This window comes from Cebidichthys violaceus, unplaced genomic scaffold, assembly GCF_023349555.1.
Source record: "Cebidichthys violaceus isolate CVI_PGR_0920_01 unplaced genomic scaffold, fCebVio1.0.p SCAF_22, whole genome shotgun sequence".
Lineage (NCBI taxonomy): Eukaryota > Metazoa > Chordata > Actinopteri > Perciformes > Stichaeidae > Cebidichthys > Cebidichthys violaceus.
Genome location: NW_027176395.1, coordinates 2,354,322 through 2,378,089, shown reverse-complemented (window position 1 = coordinate 2,378,089; position 23,768 = coordinate 2,354,322). Strand labels below are relative to the sequence as shown.

General features: G+C 42.1%; 2 protein-coding genes across 2 annotated transcripts; one reads left to right on the top strand and one right to left on the bottom strand.

The window, feature by feature from the left end:
* Window positions 1–257: 257 nt before the first annotated feature.
* On the bottom strand, window positions 258–10,410 carry cpxm1a (carboxypeptidase X (M14 family), member 1a). The gene is made up of 13 exons (XM_068717615.1): window positions 10,056–10,410; window positions 8,732–8,841; window positions 7,631–7,770; window positions 7,387–7,471; window positions 6,380–6,530; window positions 6,193–6,281; window positions 5,655–5,778; window positions 4,724–4,920; window positions 4,067–4,246; window positions 2,877–3,171; window positions 1,914–2,053; window positions 1,669–1,771; window positions 258–1,267 (listed from the first exon to the last, which is right to left on the bottom strand). Exons 1-13 carry the CDS (start codon window positions 10,369–10,371, stop codon window positions 936–938), a joined length of 2,262 nt encoding a protein of 753 aa, XP_068573716.1. The 5' UTR covers window positions 10,372–10,410; the 3' UTR covers window positions 258–935.
* Window positions 10,411–13,012: 2,602 nt separating this feature from the next.
* Window positions 13,013–23,435, top strand: zmp:0000000662 (RING finger protein 145). The gene is made up of 11 exons (XM_068718018.1): window positions 13,013–13,271; window positions 14,318–14,650; window positions 15,623–15,731; window positions 16,127–16,218; window positions 16,352–16,593; window positions 16,846–17,021; window positions 17,140–17,280; window positions 18,553–18,735; window positions 18,841–18,988; window positions 19,533–19,889; window positions 21,465–23,435. Exons 2-11 carry the CDS (start codon window positions 14,482–14,484, stop codon window positions 22,359–22,361), a joined length of 2,514 nt encoding a protein of 837 aa, XP_068574119.1. The 5' UTR covers window positions 13,013–13,271; window positions 14,318–14,481; the 3' UTR covers window positions 22,362–23,435.
* Window positions 23,436–23,768: the final 333 nt, after the last annotated feature.

Here is a 23,768-nt window from a genome sequence, read left to right as displayed (position 1 = left end):
GGGCAAAGTTGGTTCCATACTGAAATATCTCAACGCCTATTGGAAGGATCGGCATGACATTTGGTACAGATATTCATGGCCCACAGTGTAAACATTATATCTGCATCAGCACTTTGTCTTGTTTCTTTGCTCTGTCAATCATCTTGTGACCCCTCGTTTTTGTTTTTATGGGATCCTCTGTTCTCGCAGCTTCTTTCACTTCCAGGCTGTTCTTCTACTTTTTCTTCACCCTTGGTTCAGATCTACACGCGAGAATATAGATTAAGACAAATAAGTCATATTTATTTGAGATTTTTTTTTTTTTGGTCCTGTTGGACTTCAGTCAAACAAATAAAAACAGACACGCTGTTAGAAAAAAACAATAAAACATGTCACATATCAGACCAGCTGACACTCACACTCAGTCGTCAACAGACACTACGGCGTCATCAGCTATAATGTCGAATGAAACAGTTCTTGTGCAAAACAAAAAAAAAGAAAAGTGAATTCAAACTTTAACATTCAATGATGCCTGTCTATAAATGTGAAGATGTCCATAATCCTTCAAAACGTTTGTGTCCGTTTGTATCTTTCTTCCTGTGTATAAAACCTGCTTTTTAAATATCCTGTCAATGTCTGTAAGAGTTTGTGTGGCTGTCGTGGTTCAATCTGCCTTAAAGGGTCAGTACACCCAAATACGTCGCTGTGTTTTTCTTTAATATTTAAAGTTGTGATTGGCACATACAAATCTTAGGGGCAGACACTTCACCACATACGACTGCATGCCTTTATGCAGAAGAAATATATTTTTGAGAATTGGGTGAACTGACCCTTTAATAGGATCCTCTCTAGTAGGAACGTGTCACTATTCTCCGTTTAAGCTGAACTTCCTGAGCCAGTAATCCAGCTCATCTCTGAGGCTTCTTCAGCCCCCCGTCCCCGTCTCTCTCTCTCTCTCATGCTCTCTGGGCTCCGGAGGACCGGGCTTTCCTCGCCTGCCTCAGCCGCTGACTCTCCCTGCGCTGGTTGATGGCCTTGGTGCTGGCGCGAAGCTTGCGGAGCCTCAGAGCGCGAAGACGCAGCTGAAGGTCCTGGGGGATCTTCCCTCCTTTGGCCCGGATCTCCTTCAGCCTCTGAATGGGCGTTTTGGTCAGGGTGAAGTCACAGATGGTGGCATGTGGCTCCATTCCAACGCGGCACCGTCGCATGGACGGGTAGTAACCCTGGGCCCAGACCATCACCTTGTACTCGCCCGGGTTCAGTAGACGCCAGTAGTCCCCGTCAGTAGCTGAGGGAATAAAAATCAGACAAAAACGAAGACTTATTGTACCGTCTCCACAGCCAAAATGCATTTAAAAGTTGCAAAATGCAAGTTAGTGACTTCCTACTGGTGGAGAGACGGAGAGTGATTCCTTTTTGTCATCTCAATGTTGCCAAAATTTGGTAAATTGTTCACAAGAATAAGAGGAATAAACGAGCACATAGCAAAATAAACCCCAAACTCTTTGTGTTTACTTTATTATTACTTCTAGAAATATATCCATGTGGTTAATTGAAGTTGTCAAAAAATATTTATGAATCTGTAATTGCCCAGAGATTTCCACTTTCCACTTCTAGACACAGTTACCGTTAGTTAAAGCCATTTTCTGCATTAATATTGCATTTAAAATATAAAATTGAGTGTGTTACCTGATCGGATGTCGTGTTCGTGGTCCTCCACCTTGATTACAGCGTCTGCTATTCCCTGTCTGGTCAGCTTGTCCCTGACCACACCCTTGATGCCTCTGTGAACCTGAGTGAAGAGGAAACGCTGCACCGTGAGGCTCCAAAGAGAAGACTAAGGCACAAATAACCGCTGGATTTTAAAAAGCTGCTGCAGCCGACCACTCGTGTCGTTTTCTTCGCGCAGATGCTGTAGACGCAGACCGACTGACCTGCTCCATGTAAATCAGCAGAGACTCCTTGTTGTTCTCCCACTCGATGGGAAGCTCACTGACGTGAGGGAACTTATCACAGGACAACTCCACCGTCACCTCGAAGCAGTTGGTGTGCATGTAACTGAAGTCATTCATACCTGCAGAAAAGACAGACAAGCATGTAAACAATGAGTATAGGAAGACCAAACAGTTTTTGAAAAATAGCTGTTTGGGAAGATTAACATTTTAGTCTATTATTTTTATTAATGCAAAAAGCAATTTTTGTTCTTTTTCAGGTGAGCTCAGTGCACAAGAGAAAAATACTGTTTCAGTAAATGTAACATTCACAGACACCAGGGGCAATAAATCCCTAAATTGTAGACCTTAAGACACACTTCAGTATTTCAGACGATGTACATACAATGAGTTGGTTTACTGTTGTTTATCTCATCAGGCAGCACATACTTGTTGTCTCTCTGTCCAGCTGTTCCGTCACTGCTATTCTCTACCCGTCCACCAGATGCCCTCAGACTTTTTCCACCTGTCCCAGTGACCCGAGTCCCACATCCACCTGCTCACCTGTGTCTCATTTCACTAAGCATCCCGTCAGAACTTACGCCAGCCCCATTTCCCCAGTCAGTCCCAGGTTGTCAGTGTTGCATTGTGTCCTTCTGTTCCAGCCACCTGAACCCTGGAACCTGAACCTGAACCTGAACCTGAACCTGAACCTATACCCGTACCCTGCTCCAGTCCTGTTCACCTGTGCACTTCTTGCTCCCTACCCATGCCAGTAAGCTTTTGTATCTTCACTGTTCTTCTTTCACTGTCCTTGTAATAATAGATGTCTGCATTTGGTTCTTGTCCCTTCTTGCCTGATGGTGATTTAAGGGTTTAACCACTTTAATCTTAGTTTCGTAAGGATGGTGTCCACATAGTTCAATTTCAAAATGATGACTTTCGTCATTCAAACAGGGGACTCACTGCCGGGGACGGTGTGCCAGGCTCCGCCGTTGATGATGTTGTTGTGTGACTGGAAGTCCTCGTAGTGGCAGATGCGGCGGTTGGGGTTGGACATCGCCAGGTTAGTCGAGGCGTAGACGGTGGCCAGCCATCGGAAGAAAGCGTTGTCCGCCGTGGGGGTGTCCTCCTGAGGGGCCCAGTCCCGCGTGCAGTCGAAGGGGTACACGACCACCACTTCTCCCCCGTGGAGGTTCGCACTGAGCACGAAGGGGATGTCCTGCATCCAGTTGATGACGGCTCGCGTCACTGGTGCAACCTGGGAGGGATGGACAATCTGGGTTAGATTTGTTATGTCATACATGCGGCGCTCTGTTCTTCGTCCTCTCAATGTTCAGTCACAGGATAGTCATCTCTGCCTTAACAACCTCCTGTGTTTTACCATCTACAAGCTGAACATGTAGGATGGTAGGCTAAGATTCTCCAATGAAAGCCCTACCAGTAACTAAAAAGGACAATAAGAATACTTTTGAGGTGAATATATTGAAATTTGGTGATATTTTTACTGTACATCTGGAGGCAAATTTTTAGAGGCCACTAGTGAAACCTCGGCTTTCCTTTTCTCAAAACTGTCCACACACTCTTAAACAAAGTAGTAGAATTTGGTCCTTCGGTGCACTACTCTGTATTTCTTTCAAACCTCTTCTGAAGTTTGAAAGTCTGTTTTTGAAGTCCTTCCTTGGTTTATACCGGAAAGTTTTGGTGATTCTAGTCTTTTACAGCGCTGCTGTCTGCCACACTGTCGTTCTTAATAATGCCACTAGATGGCGCCACTGTGATGGATTTTTCCACATCCTACACTTTGCTCTAACTAAATTCCTAGATGCTCAAATGCCTCATTGAATAATATTGTTTACTGTTACACTGGCCATAGTTGAATGTGTAACTGATTGAATGCGTTAATATAAGCTCAGGCTCTAGTTCCTCCTCTCGTGTGTTATTCTGTATGTTAAGGTCAGAAACGAGGGAAGGTTACACACTGTAACTTTTCTTTTTGAGTAGTTTATTTAGAGTGGTTTTATTTCTGCTCAGGGCTGGTTTGTGATTTTGACCAGGACTCTCCTAAGCTTTTATATCTGGCCATAAAAGATTGAAATACTCATATTGATGAAGTTTTAAATTCCTCTCCTCTCCCCTACACCCCATGTCCTCACCATGGCGTCTTCTTTAGTGTAGTACTCTGGGATGGGGATGTAGTGGTTGGGGACTTTAGATTTATCCGCCGCCGTCTCTTGGGCGTCCCACATGATGTTGTTCAGGTCTGGGAAGTTGTGATTCAGGTCGATTCCTTCAAAGGTGTATCGTCCGTCGGCCCAGCCGGCCAGCTCAGAGCCCTGCAGCAGATCGGTGAGAAACGGGGACATTTAGACAATTATTCCATCACCTGTAGTTTTCTTAAATGCTCGATGAAATGGGGAACTTCAACTTCCTGGTAAACAGGAAGTATCTCTTCTGTACAATTTGGGCTGCCTTTCCCTCTTCTCCTTTCCTGGATTGTGATGATCCTACCACATACTTATAATAAAACGTTTCTACAACAGAGTGCACAAATTAGCAACGCCAGCATTTTAGTCAAAGCATGTGAGTTTAAATTAGTTCTAGTAGGAATTTTGGCTGTTTTTAGTCAGCGTCTCCATCAGGCTAATCTGTGAATTTGAAAAATGATACCAATCCTTTTTATCCACCGTCCCTGATCGACCAAACCCAACCTGCAGTCCAACCCAGAAAATACAAAGGAAGCAGATCTGCCCTCACTCCTACAAGAAAACATGTCTGTTAATCCTGCACACAGTCACTTTGACATCGCCCACCTTCTCATAAGCTTCTTCGTATCCGTCAGGGTTCATGGAGGGCAGGAGGTGGATTCGAGTCTCGGTCACCAGCCGAACGACGCGCTGGTTGCCCTTCTTGTATTCTCTGCACAAGTACTGCATGAGGTTGAGGACGAGCTCTCGGCCCAGAGCCTCGTTCCCGTGCATCCCGGCCACGTAGCGAAACTCAGGCTCCCCTGCCAAGAGGGAAATTCAAGGAGTCGTTTTACTTGCTAAGCAAGTCAAATGTGGAGGTATTTATCTGGGCTCAACATCAACTTGAGTCACACTACACATGAAGCATCTGACATTTTGATTGTATTCAGTAGGTCAAAGTTAAATCCCAGAGCCACATCAGGAGCACATCTTGTTTGTATTGTGTTAGGGAACACTGTGACCGCACTTTGCTAATACTCATACATGGATTGGCCAGACTTGATGTCTGGCATTCTTAAAGCTGAGACTTCCAAAAGAACCAAAATCAGCACAGAAATGGAAAAAAAAAGAGCCAATTTTCCTCTTGAATTGGACGCTAGACTTCCTCTTGGATGTGAAGCAGTTTTGAAATCTGTTGCCTGAGAAGAAAGAAAGAAAAGCTGCCCTCCACTGAATTCATTTAAGCTTTTTTGGCAGATGTAGAGATTCCTGCATCTGAAAACATCACAAAGGAAATCTGTCTTGTTTGGTGGAGAGAGTGCCGTCTCCGATTTCAAACGGTTTGTTTATATGAGGGAGGCCTTCTCTATAAGACACCCAAGCCTCCCTGTGTGTTGCTGCAGAAAAAAAAAGTCTGTATAAACACCGGAGGATGTTGAACTGGGCCCCTGAGCAGCTAAACTCAGGATAACCAGAGGAACACGATGAACTCTGGTCCAGATACTTCAGACTTTTGAGGTTTCAACTCGTAGAAGAAGAGTCAAAGCACTCTTACCTAGTTCATGTTTGCCGGGGTTATCTGAGATCTCCATGACGTACAGTTTGAGGCCCAAGTAGCTCTTCCCGATGGTGTAGATGCGGGTGATGTCCGGACACTCCTCTGTCACAGACTTCATGAGCTTCGGGGTCAAGAACAGTGGTGGAGGAAGTGTTGTTTAGAAATAAAGAAAAAAGTTCAATCACCCAGAGCCCAAAGTGATACATTAACAACGTTTAATTCATTGAATTACTTAATTTGTAAAGTAACTAAAGCTGACGAATGTAGTGGATTAAAAAGTGCAATATTTCCCTCTGAAATGTAATGAAGTAGAAGTACCTTAAATGTGTACCTGAGTAAATGTACTTGGGTTACATTCCAACTCTGGTGTTAAGAAGACAAGTTTGACTAAAAGTCACCAAACGGTTAAATCTGAACTGTGAGGAAATCTGCAAACTGTTAAGAGTCTGAGTAAAAACTTTGGAATCAGCTTTCCAGGAAACCAAAGTTGCTCATCACGCATGTGTGGCCCTGCAGCCGGTCATCACACTCCAACCTTTCTCATCTCCTTGTAGTTGTGCTGTCTGAAGTCCAGAGCGTCTTCTGATCCTGGTTCTTGCTCTGAGTAGAAGTTGTCTGTTGGATCTACGAGGGAAGAAAGAGCACATTGACTTCCTGAAAGACAACCTAGCCTTTAAAGAAAACGGACAAAACACACTGTGTAGCTTCACGCTGCGGCCTACCGTCGACCCGACAGCCGAGTATCTCAGCCCTGAGGCAGATGCTGCCGTTCAAGTACCAGGTCTGAGGGTTGATGCGGATGAATCGGGCGATGGTGGGAACAAGAAGGAGTCCGAGCACCGGGGCCTCTGGATTCTGGTTTCCTTCAAATATCTGTACAATTCAATGTGGCATCACATAGGGTTGAACATGTTAGGATCCCCTTGCAGATGTGCATTGTTGTTATTTTAACATAGAATAACAGAATTAGACATTCTTAGCAGTCTAAAACAGCTACGGGATGGATTGCAGTGCCGATATTCGTGGTCCCCAGAGGATGAATCCCAATGACTTTGGTGATTCTCAATCACCAGGTCAAAAGTTTCAGTTGTCCAATAGTTTAGTATGCAGTGCAGTAGCTCATAAAAGATTGAAAATATTCAAAACGGGGCTGTTTGTTGACTCTTGAGATAACTTTCGCTCACGTCTGACTGAAATCTGATAAAAGGTATTTGAGATAACAGACAACAAACAGGACTGAGAACACAACCTCACGGCAGAAGAGATAACCTTAAAATAAAAACATCAAATATTGTTTTATTAACCACCAGCTCCTTAGTAAGAGATCAGATGTTCAAAAAAACTGCAAACAAGTTGCAGGTTTGGATCAAACCTTCAATTTCTAGGTGTTTCCATCTGCATGTTGCAGCCTCCATCACTGTTTTAGTTTCAATGCACATTTAGATCTTTGTTGTCGAGGCACTATTTGGCAACTGACATATGAGAAAAAGTATTTCTAATATACAAAAGCTATACTGTTATAATGCCAACTAGTTTCAGTTTCTTGCTGTACTCTGTTTTCTCTCTTCCTCTGTAAGAGTAATTTACTTTTTAGGTCACGGTACATATTTCACTTTGGCACAAACTCTTGGAAATCTGTTTTCCATCAGTAGGAGGTCCCGTGGTCACGGTAGATACTGTACATTCCTCTATGTTAGAGAACACACAACAAAAAAAAACGTGTTAATACCGCTTCTTCTGTCCCATTCATGCAGGTTTCCCAGCTCTCAGAGTCGTTGCTCAGCTGGACTTTGTAGGTGTGGACCCAGTCCCAACTGTAACAAAGATCAAGAAATATATTTTAATATGCAGACTTTAATGCAGCGGAAGCACATTGTGCTCTTACTTGTATAACCAGTCTTTTTTTGTGTGTTTTAGCAGCAGTTTTAAATCAACTTTTTTGGAACAAAGCCTTTTTAACCCTGATACCTGACCTCCAGATGGAGTTTCGTCCCTGCAGGATGACTCCAGTGAACAGGGTGGGGTGGAGGGCGTCCACCTCTAGCCACTGGTGCCGGTCCTTATACTCTGCACACCAGGCTCCGTCGTACAGGTCTCCGTCCTCGATGCCAGACTGAAAACACATGTTACACATTGAACACTGCAGAATCCATTGCATAAGATTCCGGTGTTGATCCTGAGTTTAAAATAACTGCTTTCAGACTGCAGAACAAGAGAGGGGGTGGGGATGTGGGATAGGACTGCTGGCTCTTACAGATTATTTAGTTTTCAAGAAACTCAACAAGAGCACTTTCTCTTTTTATTCATTTTACATGCCAACAAAAGCAGAGGGGGAAAAACAGATGGAGAGTTACTTTATTTTATATTTTATGCAACAGAAAATATGTGAATTACACTGAAGGGGTAAGGACATACTATTTTGTTTGTTAATTTGTACATCTTTATAATTCAAAACATCAACAACGAACCACTCATACTGAAATGTGACAATCTGTTGTTTTGATCCGGACTGATCTTGGATGGATTGTTATGACATTTTCTACAGATATTCACGGTCCCCAGAGGATGCTTTTTAATAAATTTAATGATCTACTAATACCACCGTCAGGTCAAAAGTTTAATTAGTTTTGACCAAATACAAAACGATTTACATTCCCATCAGCCTCTGCTGTACTTTGTGGCAATTAGCAAATGTTAGCATTTAGCTCATAGCACCACTGTGCCTAAGTGGCTCCAGACTCTCAGTCTTGTTCAAGCAAAAATGCGAGATTTGCTACTTTTCTTGTGTCTTACATTACCTTTTGGACCACAAAAATAATAATCCTTAATTGCAGCCCTGTTATCATGGTATTCAATACCTAATATTTATTTCTGATCATCTTATAAACCTCTCAGGATCTTTCCAAAAGACAAGAAGTCCCTCCAAAGCTTCAGCATAATCAGGTGAAGTGATACTTCTTCTTCTGGAAACACACTCTCCCTATATGAGTTCCTGTTTCCTGGTATTCTATGTCTCTAAACGTCCATAAGAAGCAGCTCACTGTACTCTGTGCTTGATCCAGATCTAGACCCACCTGGATATTCAGCCTCCCCCTGTGAGGACCCAGACCCGTCCGCTGGTAGGAAGACGCCTGGATCTGGCTGTCATCGACCCGCAGGGACTCCAGGCCGAGAGGGGGGCAGTCTGGAAGGGAGAGGGAGATCAAGGCCTCTGTGGGTTAGTGCTTGTGTGGCGATGCTGACCTTTAAAGAGCTCTGGGACTGACTGCTGACGGGTTAAAACTCTCCCTCATGGTTCCTCTGAGTAAGCAAACACATGTTTGATGTAATTAGAGGTTGCGGAATATCTCTAATCATCCCGGGTCAGTTCAGTGGAAGCTTGGAGGCCCTCTGCAGAGGAAACTGCAGATAAGCGAATCCGGGGAGGGTTTGAATGTAATTTGAGACAAGGTTGAGGCTTCACGCCCAAAAGAAAGTCAAATGTCCACCGGAGCTACAGCTGCAGAGTATTTTATGGGTTTGGGAAGGAGCAATAACAGCCCCATCAATCACAAACACTAAGAGTACTGACAGGATCAAACAGTTCTCTTTAAGATGTGTTCTCTTTAGGTCAAGGGATGCTTTCACTGCCACATCTTTACAATCTAAGGAGGAGCAGAATAAAAATGTCTGGTTTAAGGGAGGTTTACATTAGCACAAGACCATGTCAAATTCCTTGTATGTGCAACCTACTTTAGCAAATAAACGGTTCTGATTCTGACAAATCCCTTTAACATGTGTAGAGCTGTGAGTTGATCTGCACTCACAAAAAGAAATCACTCGCTCCAGTTTCTTAAACGTGAATATTTTGCTGATTTTCTTCGTCTTTTGTGATAAAAAACTGAATACATTTTGGTTTCAAACTGTTTGCAATATGTTGTTTACAAACAATTTGTAGACCCTGTGTCCCACTATTTTCTGACAAAAATAATAATAATAATAATCGTGAATAAAATGACTATTTAATCTACAAATATCCAACGTAGGTAATTATGCAGCCTCTTTCAATTAAATAAAAATAAATTATATTTTAGGGAATTCAGTAAATGTGGCAAACAGTCACCAAGATAATGTAATATTTGATTTCACTAATATTATATCTGAAGCATTAATGTAACAAAATCATGTAAAGTAATTCATCGCTCATTTAAAATCTTTGTTTCTCACACTGAAATGATTTTACTTGATTTGTTGTTTCACAGGTTTAGAAAAAAAGCTAGTCAGGAGCTCAGTGGGTCCCTGAAGGCATCATTTATTAATTACACTTAACATTAATAATTGGTTTTAATCAGCTTGAAGTGTTCTTGGCTTCCCAAAGCTTCCCAAAAAAAGTCAAACCAAGTAAATGTTTTGTCCTACCCAGTTGTGTTCTCTTCTCTTTTGTCTTGCTGTCATCTTCTTCTTCTTCTTTATTGTTTTCTTCTTCACTGTCTTGGCTGATGTTTTTGGTGTGCAGCTGTTCCTCCCTCACAGCGGCGGTGGATGACTTTGTCCTTGCTGCTGTTGGAGTCGGCCGGTCTGTGCTGCGATCCTGCGGCTGCACAGTGACAGACTCAGCTGCAGTCGTGTTGTTAAATAATGAATTAATCTCGGTTGTTGTATCGTCTGTCAGCGCTGCGTCTAAAAATCCACCCAGAATAATCACTGCAGCCAACGTGCACAATGACTTTTCCATCTTCCTCTTTGTTTGCTGCTGCAGAGTGAGGAGGGGAGGGGGGGGGAGCACGGCCAGTTTATGTGGAGATGACAGAGAGCCAGACCTCCATCCACTTCCCTCCTCCTCAAATCCCACCTCCCCTCCCTCACAAAATTCCAACTGGAGTCCCGGGAAAAGAAATGGGATTCAAAAAATACTTTTTTTTTCCATTGCAGTTTACATAATGTGGGTTATTTGTACATCACTGACCCATTTATTCAACTGCCACATAAACATCTTTCCTTTTGCCAAAGTGTGATATGAAAAGTTAATATTTCTGCACAATTAACACCACATTTGTTTCATCTTCTCCTCCCTTCTCCTCTTTTTCTCTCATGACAGCATGGTGGAGCGTAACATTTACTGACTTTGCGCTGTACTTGAGTATTTCCATTTACTGCCGCTTTACACATTGCTTCCTTTGTACTTTGTTACTCCACAACATTTATTTGATCACTTACTTTTCAGATGAACAAGACAGAAAATGAGCTCCACCTTTACAAGCGTCACTCACTTCACTACAGAGACATTTTGCAAATCCCTCAACATTTTATATACTTATTGAAAAAAGAGACCAAAACATTGTGTCCTCGGTACAACACGAACCCTTCTTAAAACCTTTTAATGACATGTAAAAGCAGTCTTTCCTTCTTGCTGCCAGATGTTTGTGGGAGATCACTTTGGCAAAGACTGACATCTGGCAGATGCATCCTGTCACTAATGTTTCAATAAACTGTCTTGTGTGTCAGATTAGCTGCCATCAGTTTAAATGATGATTTCATCTGATATCAAACCACTCAGGATATTAATGTATTTTTTCTTACTGATTCTAATCTTAGTTTTATTTTTTTATTTTTCCTGTTTTCCTCAGGGTCTGCTAGCAGCACATGACCCGATTCCCCTCACCTTTATGTTGAAGGAACAGTGTCCTCCGTCCATTTTGCCATTTTCAGTTTACTCCCAAGCTGCTTACCCTCCACTCTTTATCCAGACACAATCTTGTATCTGTTATGAGTCACGTTGACATAACCTGCAGCTCTAGCTGGTGTGACTTTTAGATTTCTTGGAAAAACTCTTGCTGCACTTCCTGAAAAACATCTAATGCAAAACATCTGAAACAGTGTTAACCACCCAAATAACAATATAAGAACCAGACAGTCAATAAATCCTCAGTGATTGTTGATACATCTGTACCAAATTGTTCTGTCTGTTGGTCTGGAGAGGCGAGTTGAGATTTATTACAACAACTGAAAAGCACAGATTATTTTAAATGAAAAACATCACACCCCTGTTTTTCTACTTCCACCTAAACCACATCTTTTTAAATCGCCAGCAAACCTTCACATCTGTGTCGTATTCAAGTCGAACAGTCATGAGCTGCGGCTTTTAGTCACTTGGCTGTCAACATCTGGTAAAATGAATAATGTTGCAAAGCAAGACGGCATTAAGAGAAACAAGGAGTTTACTCTCTAAGTTGCATGTGACGTGTTCCCAGGTGGTCTGTAAGCATGTAAACACAAACAGTCTATACAGTGAGGCTTTGTCTTGTTTGTGTTCCCAGGTTTGACTCAGCTGTCAGTCTCTCTGACAGTGTGTTAATGATATTCTCTTCAGCCACAAAGTTCTGTGGAAATATTCCAAACTTCTGATCCAAACCAGCTTAATTCCAGTAGTAAATTAAATACAAAACATATGACAGCATTAAACAGAGTGTAAACATCTCATAATGTTGCATACTTATGCTCTTATTTAGTTTGTTAATGTAAGAAGTTATAGCGTTATAAATGGCCTGCAAATATTGTACATGGCAGGGTTTTTGGGAGGAAGTTATATGCATGATTTTACTCTGGAGGAGTTTTATTTTTTTAAGAACGTCAATCATTTGCCAAGGCCATAAAATCATCAACTGAAGAAGGTATGGTAAAATGTTGATTTCACGTCTGAAGTTTAAGAGTTTTTATTTAGGAGACGATGTCTTTGTGGAATCAAATAGACACAACATGAGTAACCGCTTCCTTTTGATATGCAGATAACAGAGCAGAGAGCCTCTCACTTACAGGAAATGCTCTTTTTCTTATATTAATCAGCTGAAATGCTATCAGTGCTGCTGCACGTAATAGCCAAATGTCATGGCTATAAAGAGCAAGCCATGACAGAAACTATTTGTTCTGGGAAATCTATCGTACCTCATTATGTTCTCTTCTTCATTCATTCAATCTAATCATGGAAATTACAAGAGAAGAAGAAAATAGATATGTGACATTGATAGCTGTGACTCTAGTTTTCAGTATTTTGTGACATAATTACTGCACCCTCCACAACTACATTGGTTTCCAACATTTTTTGCTTTAGACCCATTAAAGACTAAGTAAACAATAACTTTAAGTGTATTCAATTTCTTTGTATATGGAGGTGAACGACAATATAAAGTGGCAAAATAGTGATAGTGAAGTGAAAGTCTACGTTACACCATGTTATATATTATTAGTAGTAGTTGGAGCAGTAGTAGTAATAAAAGTAGTAGTATGCCAAAAAAAACTGAATTTTATTTTGAAATCGAGAATACCTGCACCTGATTGGTGCATTTTGCAGTGACGCGTACACGGAAAAATGGCCACGCAAGCGAGTGGAATCACAACATTGCATTTGAAGTCTCTCTACTCGTCCTCTTATCGTTTCATTTCAGCCATTTAATTGAACCCGTTGCATTCAGGATGTTTCTAACTGTCATCGAGGCGCAGAGATATTTTCCTCGAAAACGTGAAAGATTTAGTTTCGTGAAATGAAAACATGTTGCTGGTCGCTGCGAAAGCTAACCGACAGCAACAGGAAGTAGCTAGCGAACGGCTGTTGGTCTGTGGTGTCCGTCAGCGTGTAAAGTAAGTGAAATACTCCCATTTCATCCACTCCTAGCTACGTAAACGATGTGTGTCGTTTAAATCCACCAGCTAACCTCTCTAGCATTCTCTAAGAACAGAATATAAGATTACATTTACAAAGTTATGCAATATTGACCCTTTACAATGCGTGCAGAAACAATGAAAGAAGTGAGAATATTAATATAAGTAGTATCATCATTCAGGAGACTCTTATATTGTCATGTACTAACAAGACATGCAACACAGAGGCTCTGACATTCAACACACACAAAGCAAATACAATGAGGGACAACTATGTTAAGTAGAAACGTGGACTAAAGACAGGATTATGCTAAATTGTTACAAGATTATGCTGCATTGTTAGACACTTAAAAACATCCATGTCAGAGGCTCAAAACATAAAAGCATGCAGAGTATGTTAATTATATAAGTCAGTCAGACACAGCTAAACAATAAAAGACATGCATGCAGGTAGATGAGGGTCGACCGGCAATTTTGAGACAGACAGACAGACAGGTGACAACAGACAGACAGACAACAGACAGGTGACAACAGACAGGCGACAACAGACAGACATACGTGACAACAAACAGACAGACAGACAGACAGACAGGTGACAACAGACAGACAGACGTGACAACTGACAGACAGGTGACAACAGACAGGCGACAACAGACAGACATACGTGACAACAGACAGACAACAGACAGACAGACGTGACAACAGGCAGACAGACGTGACAACAGACAGACAGGTGACAACAGGCAGACAGACGTGACAACAGACAGACGTGACAACAGACAGACAGGTGACAACAGACAGACAGGTGACAACAGGCAGACAGGTGACAACAGGCAGACAGACGTGACAACAGGCAGACAGGTGACAACAGGCAGACAGACGTGACAACAGACAGACAGGTGACAACAGACAGACAGGTGACAACAGACAGACAGACAGACAGAGGACAGTACGGTGCAGTTACATTCTAGTGCTCACAGATCTGGGTACTAATTAACCAGTGAGGTTTTGTGTGTTTCTTTCAGATGACAAGAAGACGAGCAAAGCAGTGAGACAGCTAACAGCATGTGACACACACACACACGCACACACACACATACACACACACACACAGACAAGCTGTCTGCTCACACATCCCTCCCCCACCCCCTCCCAACAAAAAAGAAGCAGAAACAGAGTTGTGTCAAAGATGCCTCGTCTGGAAGAGTTGGCCAACGTCGTCCTCAGGGTGCCGAGCATACTGGTGCTGGACCTGCTGTATAAATGTGACATCGAAGGCTTAACGGAGCACCTCAAGGCCAAAAACGAAGACATGCTCTTCAAATACAAATACGTCATCTGGAACATGTACTACTTTGGTAAGAATGCACATGATCAGATAATGAGAATTGCACTTATTGACACTTTTACACTTGTTTTTGATCAGGCTTGAGCTGCTAAAATATGAGGCATTGAGTCCTCAGTGCTGCATGCTGAAAGGCTGCAGTGAGGTCTTACGTCTGTCCCATTTATTTTCCATTTCACTTAAAGTCTGGTGAAGAAGAAAGACTGTAGTGTAGGGTTCACTGAGGGCTTTAGTCTCCTATGATGGTCTAAAGGCAGTTTCCAGGTATTACCTTCAAATAAACTACATCCTGAAAGAAAACAACAAGTATTTGTGTGGACTAATCAAAGAATAACCTAAAACTTAGAACATATGGTTAAATCAGAACTACAGACTGATAAATACGTGGAATTTAAAAAATTTCAGATTTTTTTTAATTGCTGCATTTGGATTCTGGACATTATGTTTGTATTGGTGACAAAGACAGGCGTTGTCAGTCAACTGTGAGTTAAATAAAACAGAAAAATAAATAGTTTTAAACTGTGTTTTACGTGGTGACCGAAGTTATTTAGTATATCTACAAATGTTGCTTTTGACAGACGCTGACGTATTGAAAAGACTCTATGAACAGAGGACACTTTCCATTCATTATTCTATAGGTATCTATAAACAATTTACACAAGATCACAACGCAGAAAAGGTGTTAAAGCAGCGTATCTATTCTGTTTCTGTGTAAAGCATGTTTTACTTTCTTTCTTCTGTGGTGTAGAACCATGCCAAGTTCGTGGTCAGCATCAGATATATATATATATATATATATATATATATATATATATATATATCTATCTGATATATCTGATAGATATATATATATATAGACTTTCAGAAATTGCAAAATACCCCAGATCTGATGATATCAGAGTGAAGATACTCGTAGTATCTGCTGATATCGTCACTCTTTGCTTCCCCAGAAAACAGAACGTGAACATTTCCATTTGTCTCTCAGGTCACCTGATAAACGTGGTGGTGTTGGTTTTGCCGTTGAGACACATTGTGACGCTCTACCTCCACATCCTCGCTGCTCTTCTCCTGTACATGGGGCATCAGATTTCCAAGTGAGTACTACTACTACTACTACTACTACTACTACTACTACTACTGCTACTACTGCTGCTGACAAGGCTTGTCTGTAGGCTCTGGGCCCGTCTCTCTGTGTATCCAGTTTCCGTCAGCCTGATATTTAATTTTAGAAGACGGAGTACTGTATCGTGTGTTGTAACGTGAGAACAAACAGTGGTACAGTATCTTTAGAGGCTTCATGCTTGTTACTATAAGAAGAGAAAACGTTCCTTATTTGGACAGAAATGAATGACTACATGAATGAAAATACGTTAGAAATAAGCTAACGCTACGTAAGAAAACAACTCAGACAACTGTGTGTTCTCTCCATGGCACAAAACGAAATGTATAAATATAAACCTGTTTGGTTTTTTTTATGTAAATTTCGCAGGGATTATGTTCACGCGGAGCTGCAGTACGGTTATGAAGGAGCAGTGTACCTCGATTCTCTGGCCTTCAACAGATTCGTCTCTGCAATGACGAGTGAGTCCTGAAACCAAAAAGCTTTGAGGCTCCTTTAGTATGAGCAAATTGTTATTATATCAGCTCTCATGAACACACAATTTGATATAGTAGTAAAAGCTTTACGGTGGTGGTGATGTTACTTCCTGTTCAGGTCAGATTATCCTCAGCACGCTGTGTGCCTTCCTGATGAAGACCAGAAAGGTGTGGTTGTTCTCCGCTCACATGCTCCCCCTGCTGGCCAGACTGTGCGCCGCTCGTCACGCCACGCTGTTGGCAGTCAACACGTTCTCCATGGGGCTGACCGGAGCGGGAATCACCGTGTTCCTCCTCTCGCATCTCTTCGTGCCGTATCGGCTCGCAAAGGCCGCCTATTCAGAGCTGCTGCAGCTGGAGGTACTCTTATTCTGAAATGGGTTACGGAGCATCCTGTTTGTCTGAGGAGGCTGTGGTAGAGGCTGCTTCAGTTGACGCTTTTTAAGAAAATAGTTTGGATCATTTCCGGTCCAGAAAGGATATTCTGTATTGCGATATGATTTTATTTGTAACAGGACGTGACCCACAGTCACAAAAGATACAAATCTGCTGGTTATCCTCGATGCTTTTTGTTCTCACTCCTCGTCTCGTCTCTGGTTTCCCGTCCCTCAGGTGATCGAGCTGTACAGACTCCTGGCTGTGGGAATCTCCCTGTGGAACCAGTTTGCCGTCCCGTTGCTGTTCAGCGTCTTCTGGTTTGTTCTGTTCGTCGTCCAGCTGTGCTCAGACGCCATGTCTGTAAAAACCTCGGCAAGCCATCAGGGAATCCTGTTCATCCTGCTCACGAGGTGCGACGCTATAATGTGGTTTATCAATATTCCTTTGTGTATGCGTGTACCCGACGTACCGCGCGTTTGTATGTGGTGTTTGATTTAGTGTCTTCTTTGTTTTGGTTGAACCCCACAGCGTCTCTGAATGTTGTGCCACTCCGTACTCTCTTCTGGGGCTGACCTTCGTGGTGTCCTATCTCGCTCTCGGACTGCTCAACCTGTGCAAGTTCTACCTGGGAGGCTATGCGGCTGTTCAGAGCGAGAACGTCATGCACAGGTGAGATTACCTGTTTGTATCCACAAAGAATCCACATTTCAACCTGCCAAATGCCAACAGTTATGGAGAAAAGTTATGAATCATTTGGAGTTTTTATTTGCACCTTTTTTTTTTAAACACAGTTACATAGAGCTTCACAGGATATAGATGCAGAAATATAAGAAACACACATATCTAGCTGTAAGGCCACATATACAAATACACACTCTGGTTTTTACTTGATTTTGCTTACCTATATTCCCCATCTGTGTTTTTATTTTTGATCATTCCAGAATTGTATTTAATCTCCTTGTAAAAAGTTAGTTTTTCTTTCAAAGGTGATTCTATTAAAGGAGCTGTAGGTACAAATACAATATCCAAAAGTAGCAAATATTACATTACAGTCATTTAGCAGACGCTTTTATCCAAAGCGACTTACAATAAGTGCATTCAACATTGGTAATCAAAAGAACTACTAGTCACCAGAAGTCATAAGTACATCTCCTTTTCCAAACAAGCATCTAAGAGCATGAAGCAGAGCATAACTCAGAGCCAAAGTACAGAAACAAGAAAAACAGTTAGTGCTATAAGTAATACGAATACAATAATAATAAAAGCTAGTATGAATACAATAAATATCTCTATTTTACATATTTTCAAGAAAAACAAAACAGACGGAACAACAGATAAATACATAAATACCCCCCCCCCCCCCCCCCCCCCCAGCCGCCTTAGGAGTAGTTGTCTTTAAATGCGCTCTATAAATAAACGTGACTTGACTGCAGAGGACACGCGTAAACTACAGCTCCTTCACAGGGAAGGCAGGTCGGTAGAGTTGTGATGATCTGAGTATCCAGACGTCTAGACGTAATATAAGGATGTAAGAGTTTGTAGATGTGTGGAGAGGAAAGACCGTGTGAGAGCTTGTAGGTGATAAGCAGTATCTTTAACTCTATTCTACTTTAGAGGAAGTCAACAAAAAAGATGCAAAGATTCTAAAGATGTTACATTAACAGCCTGCCTGGAGCTTTTTTGCACGAGCTCTGTTTCGTCCACCTGATGATTGAAAGTCCAACATTCACTCCTTTTTTTAACACGGTTGTTGGTCAAGTGGCTGCAGACGATGCAGGTGATTCCAAAGACTAATCGCTTGTAACTGTGCTCAGGGAAGGGCTACTTGAAAAGTTCCCTCCCTTTTTTGTTTACTTGAAATTCCCAGCATACTACAAGTCTAAAGTCAAAGAGCTGCCCCTCTGTGTTCCGTGTTTACCATTTAAACCTCCTCTTCTTCAGAGGCGTGACCGAGGGCGTCACTCTGCTGCTGCTCGCTCTTCAGACGGGCCTGTTGGATATGGAGGCACTGCAGCGCACCTTCCTCCTCAGCATCATCCTCTTCATCGTGGTGACTTCAACCCTGCAGTCTATGATTGAAATAACAGACCCGGTTATTCTGGCCCTGGGCGCGTCCCGCAACAGGTAACGCCAACGCAGGAAGCTTAAATGTTTTATATGCACCAAGTACAAAACTCTTTCAGAGGATTTTTTTTTGCGTTGTTCTCCTCGTTTCCTCTGTGCTTTCAGGAGTGTGTGGAAACACTTCCGTGGCCTCAGCATGTGTCTGCTTCTGCTGGTTTTCCCCGTGTATATGGCTTATAGAATCTCCCAGTTCTTCCACATGGACTTCTGGCTCCTTATACTGGTGTCTAGCTGCATGCTGACTTCCCTTCAGGTATGACTTTATGTGTCTTTAAATGAAATAACTAATAAACCTGCAGCTTCTAAAGTTACTTTGGCATCAAATACGTTGGAACGACACACTTAAAATACTCAATCAGTGGCATTTCAGTCAGTGAATGATTCTATAATATTTCCATGAGAATGTGGAGAAGCCAGACAGCGAGATATGCATTCATTTGGACCTCTGCAGCTCAGCGAGGAACCTCGGTACTAATGCCACAATAGTTGCGCTTTACTTCTAATTCTCGATAGGTAACAGTGTGTGGAGTCATGATACTGTAAAACCTTTTTTTGGGTCAAGTTGTTCCTTAAAGCCTCCGTGTTTAGAATGAGATAAATCCTGACTTTGACGCCCCACAGTGGCCGTATCAAATATGACACTGTGGCAACGCAATGAACCCCCTACAAACAGAGATTTATGCTCTTAGAATCACATTGAAATATGTTGTAATCACATAATAATTCTACATGTAGCACCTGTAAAGTAAGACAAAATAAACCTCTCTTCCATTAAACATTGCGATAAACTGGTCCAGGTCACAGGCACCATGCTGATCTACTCCCTCTTCATGGTGGAGCTGTTCCGCAGCGACCCCATCGAGAGCCTGGACGAGGTGATCTACTGGGTGAACGCCGTCAGCAGGGTGCTGGAGTTCGTGGTGGCGCTCTGCGTGGTGGCGTACGGCACCTGGGAGTCGCTGTTTGGCGAGTGGAGCTGGATGGGCGCCTCCGTCATCATCATCCACTCTTACTTCAACGTCTGGCTCAGGGCTCAGTCCGGCTGGAGGAGCTTCCTGCTCAGACAGGAAGCGGCGAAGAAGATCAACTCGCTGCCCAGAGCCACGGCGCAACAGCTGCAGCAACACAACGACGTCTGTTCCATCTGCTTCCAGGTCAGTCACACCGGGAGCAAACTACGCAACATGCTGTAACATCAGGACAGCTGATTCTAGAGATGGTGAAGTGTCTGCGCTAAGCCGTAAAGGCCGTGTACAGGCAGTGCACGTGTTTCGGGGTTTAGGACTTGTTGCCTATTTGCTTCGGATCCGTTGTAGTGTCATAATTAAAGGGCTGTACCCAATAGTTTGAAGCTTCCTTCATAATGTTGACATTCAATATCCAAATCTACATTCCGATGCTGAGCAGCTCCTTTTTATTCTTCTTTGTCATGTTTAAACCCGGTATTTCTGCACAGCTGCAGGTAAATACTAGGCTACACTGATATTAGTCGTATATACTATTTTCAGAGTTGGATTCCTTTTTTTCCGACTTGTGTGATCCAAACATTTCAGATACCTCAAGAGTGTTGTAAAGTTCAAAAGTAAAAATATATATTTATAAAGAAAATGAAGGTAATATTCTGCTTCAATCTGTATTTGTTGGCGTTTAGTTTTTTCAAAAACAACATTCTTGCTTCACGCTTGTCACAATTAAAGTACACACCTGTATTAAAGGAGAGGTCTAGCAGCAATCTAACAGCGCCATAAATTACATCTATATAACTACAATAACCAAACATCTATTTTTTTTCCTTACTAAAATATCAAAGATTCACTTTTTTCCGTCTATGTTTTACTGAAGTGTACATTGAATTATTCATTCTTTTGTGCGTGTTTCTCCGTCAACTTTGATCCGACAAAACAAAGCAGCCTACAAGCAGTTTATTTTGAAAGGACATTCTGTCACACAGAGTGAGTCAGCAACAAACAGAGATACACAACTACATAAAAACTGACATGTTTGGATGTTTAGCTTGTCTTTACCGGGGGGTGTAAGAATTTGTTAGACTAGACTTTGTACCAAGCGGACAGTCATTATCAATATCCCCAAAAACATATTCATACCCAAAATATCGTCACAATATCAACGCGAGGGTAGAGTTAAACCTTTAGAGTGTTGTCCAGCTCTACATTCAGATTGTGAGCGCGTGGGGCATCGAGCAACTTCTGAAACAATATGTGAATCCTCAAAGAATGTTGAACCCAGTTATTCCAGTTCTGCCTCATCTCGACACGCGCTGTCGAGGCACGAACCTTTGGCCTTCAGCCATGTTTTTAGTTCAAACCCGTTCATGGCGTTCGTCTTGTCTTTGTCCATGACAATGAGCAGCTACACAACATCTTGATAATAACAGAGAGCATTTGTAGAACAGACGTTAGCCCTGCCATTAACTCATTAAGAGCTTTTCAAGTTGCTTTTTTTTTTTTAAAGGAAAAGATCAAATAATAAAAGACCTTATTGATCCCCATTGAGGATATTTACGTGTTACATCAGCACAGAGACGACTGAGAGCTAAGGAAACAGATTAAAAACTCTTTGAGACATGATGTGTGATCTGTAAATGCTGTATATTGTAAGTATATTATGTGTGTATATATATATACATATATATGTGTGTGTATAAATAGTATTAAAGATATGTCACTGCTTCTGATATTAAAACATGTCTCTCCTCCTCCTCCTCACAGGAAATGGCCGCTGCTGTGATCACGTACTGCGGACATTTCTTCCACGGCAACTGCCTCCGCAAGTGGCTGTACGTGCAGGAGACCTGCCCCATGTGCCACCAAAAGATCCGGCCCACCCAGGCCACGGGTCAGAGCCCGACTTCAGGCGACGCCCCGGCAGCTCAAACTCAGAGGGACGCGGAACCGGCACCGGCACCGGCACCGGCACCGGCTGCTGAGCATCGAGAGGGAGATCAGAACCAGGGCGACGACGGCCCGTCCCCGGAGACGCAGAGCGATGCTGTAACTCCTGATCCCACCGAGCGGCAGGAGGAGACTAACAGCTTCGAGGAGGGAGATAAAGACCAACCGGCTGATGCTGGCAGGGACGCTGTCCAAGGTCTTCGTTTCAGCTCCAGTGGAGACTTTGTTGGATTTGTCAGCCCAGTGTCAAGCTGCTCTTCGGGGGACATTTCTAGTTCCCATGTGCTGCTGGGTAAAACCTCTCCTAACGCGCACAACGAAGGCGAGGAATCGACTCTTAATGCCGTGACTGAGCAGACGGTGGAGGACCAGTCTGACTCTAATGGAGCAGACGGCAGTACTTTCTGTCCCGGAGAGCCACAAGACGTCAATGGGGACAAACATGACCGCGGTGAAGCTCCATCTAAATCATGGAAGAGCCTCGACTCGCCAGAGTCAAACAAAAATCACGTGGCATCCGGTACGAGTCGCGTGGATCGCAAAACTTCCGTCAAATCATGTCACGAAAACTCAGAACTCTTAGACGCTGACGATCCTCAAAGTCGTAAATCTAACGGCACATATTCAGACTTGAAGCTGGACGGACTCGGAGAGGATGAAGCCGCCCCACAGACGTCCACCTTCTCCTGCACAAGCACAGACAACAGTGACTGACTGCCCTGCACCGGTCCGTGCCTTGGGAGGGTGTGAGAGGGTGATCCTCCGTCACAGCACACTTGCCTTCTCTCTGGGAACCAATCGAGAAATGTCTTTTTACCAGACAGTGTCGTGAATGTGCTTCAATTTAGCAAATAACATGCGTCTGGATTGACTAAATGATACCCTTATTGTACAACTGTAAAGAAATTGTAAAAAAAAAAAAAAGATATAATTCATAGAAATTATGTGTAACTATAAAAGCAATTATCTTGCATCAATATTTACCAAACTCTAGCAGGTTACGAGTAAAGATATTTACTTTGACAAATGATTTATTCTATTCGTTTTTGTGAAAGCAATGTGGCAAAAGGAAAAACTTCAGCATTTGTCTTTGTTAATCATGACTCAGCCTTTTCTACTGCGAAGGTTCTCCGTCTCCCAGTATTTAATCACTGCTGTGAACATATTTTTTTTTTTTTCCCTGTAGTTTCAAAATGAATAAATGAATGAGCGATGCACAGGGAGGCGGACATTACGAGCCAGATTCATGAAGTCTTAACAGAATATTGCTTCTGAGAGCCCCGATTATTGTTTATGTGTGATGTGTTGATTCTGAGATAATAAAGTGTTCAGCATCACTGGATCATTTCACACATCTACAGTGAAGTATAATCACTAAATGATAGAAATAGTATTTCTCTTTTTTTTCTTTGCTAAACTTATTTTTGATATGCAAAACTTTTTTTTGGCATGTGCTCCCTAACACACTGCAGTAATGTATGAAGGATTTTATTTCTTTTTTTCTTTTCTTTTTTTTTTTTTTTAAATCTTTGCTGATTTTTAATTTTTGTTTAAGTCTACCCTGGATTTTTTTTTTTTTTTTTTTAATGTCAAATTTTAACATGTAATTTTCATAATAAATTAAATTAAGTTTAAAAAAAAAAAAAGGCAGCCTTCACTGAAATGATTTACTAATAATGTGACTCATATCATTACCAGAAGTTAGCACAATATCAGCAGAAATAATTAAGTGTCTCTGTTATTTAGTCCACACTCACTAATATTAATGGGGTGGACAAAATAATAGAAACACCTGTGAGTATAACCCAGGACAATTGAAACGGCACATCGAATCAACACCTCTGGAAAACAGTTTCAACCAAAACTGGATATGATCACCGTCACTGTTGTGTTAGACGCCATTAGTTTTTGCTCGGCGTACCTAATAAACTGGCGACTGAGTGTTTATTTCATGGTGTGTCATCCACAGTAAAACAGACTAGGGCTGCAATTAACGGATTGTTTTCATCGTCGATAAATCGTCTTAATAGTGAAATGTCCCTCAAGATATTCAGTTTACAATCATACAAAACAAGGACATGCAGAAGATCTTCATTCGAAAAGCTATAATAATTTTTCTTA

Coding starts and splice junctions, on each gene's coding strand:
- cpxm1a (XM_068717615.1), bottom strand. CDS start 10,371: ATGGAAAAGTCATTGTGCACGTTGGCTGCAGTGATTATTCTGGGTGGA. Junction 7,472..7,630: donor GGACGAAACTCCATCTGGAG/GTCAGGTATCAG, acceptor TCTTTGTTACAG/TTGGGACTGGGTCCACACCT. Junction 2,054..2,876: donor CTGGCACACCGTCCCCGGCA/GTGAGTCCCCTG, acceptor TCTTTTCTGCAG/GTATGAATGACTTCAGTTAC.
- zmp:0000000662 (XM_068718018.1), top strand. CDS start 14,482: ATGCCTCGTCTGGAAGAGTTGGCCAACGTCGTCCTCAGGGTGCCGAGC. Junction 18,736..18,840: donor CTGGGCGCGTCCCGCAACAG/GTAACGCCAACG, acceptor CTGTGCTTTCAG/GAGTGTGTGGAAACACTTCC. Junction 19,890..21,464: donor TCTGTTCCATCTGCTTCCAG/GTCAGTCACACC, acceptor TCCTCCTCACAG/GAAATGGCCGCTGCTGTGAT.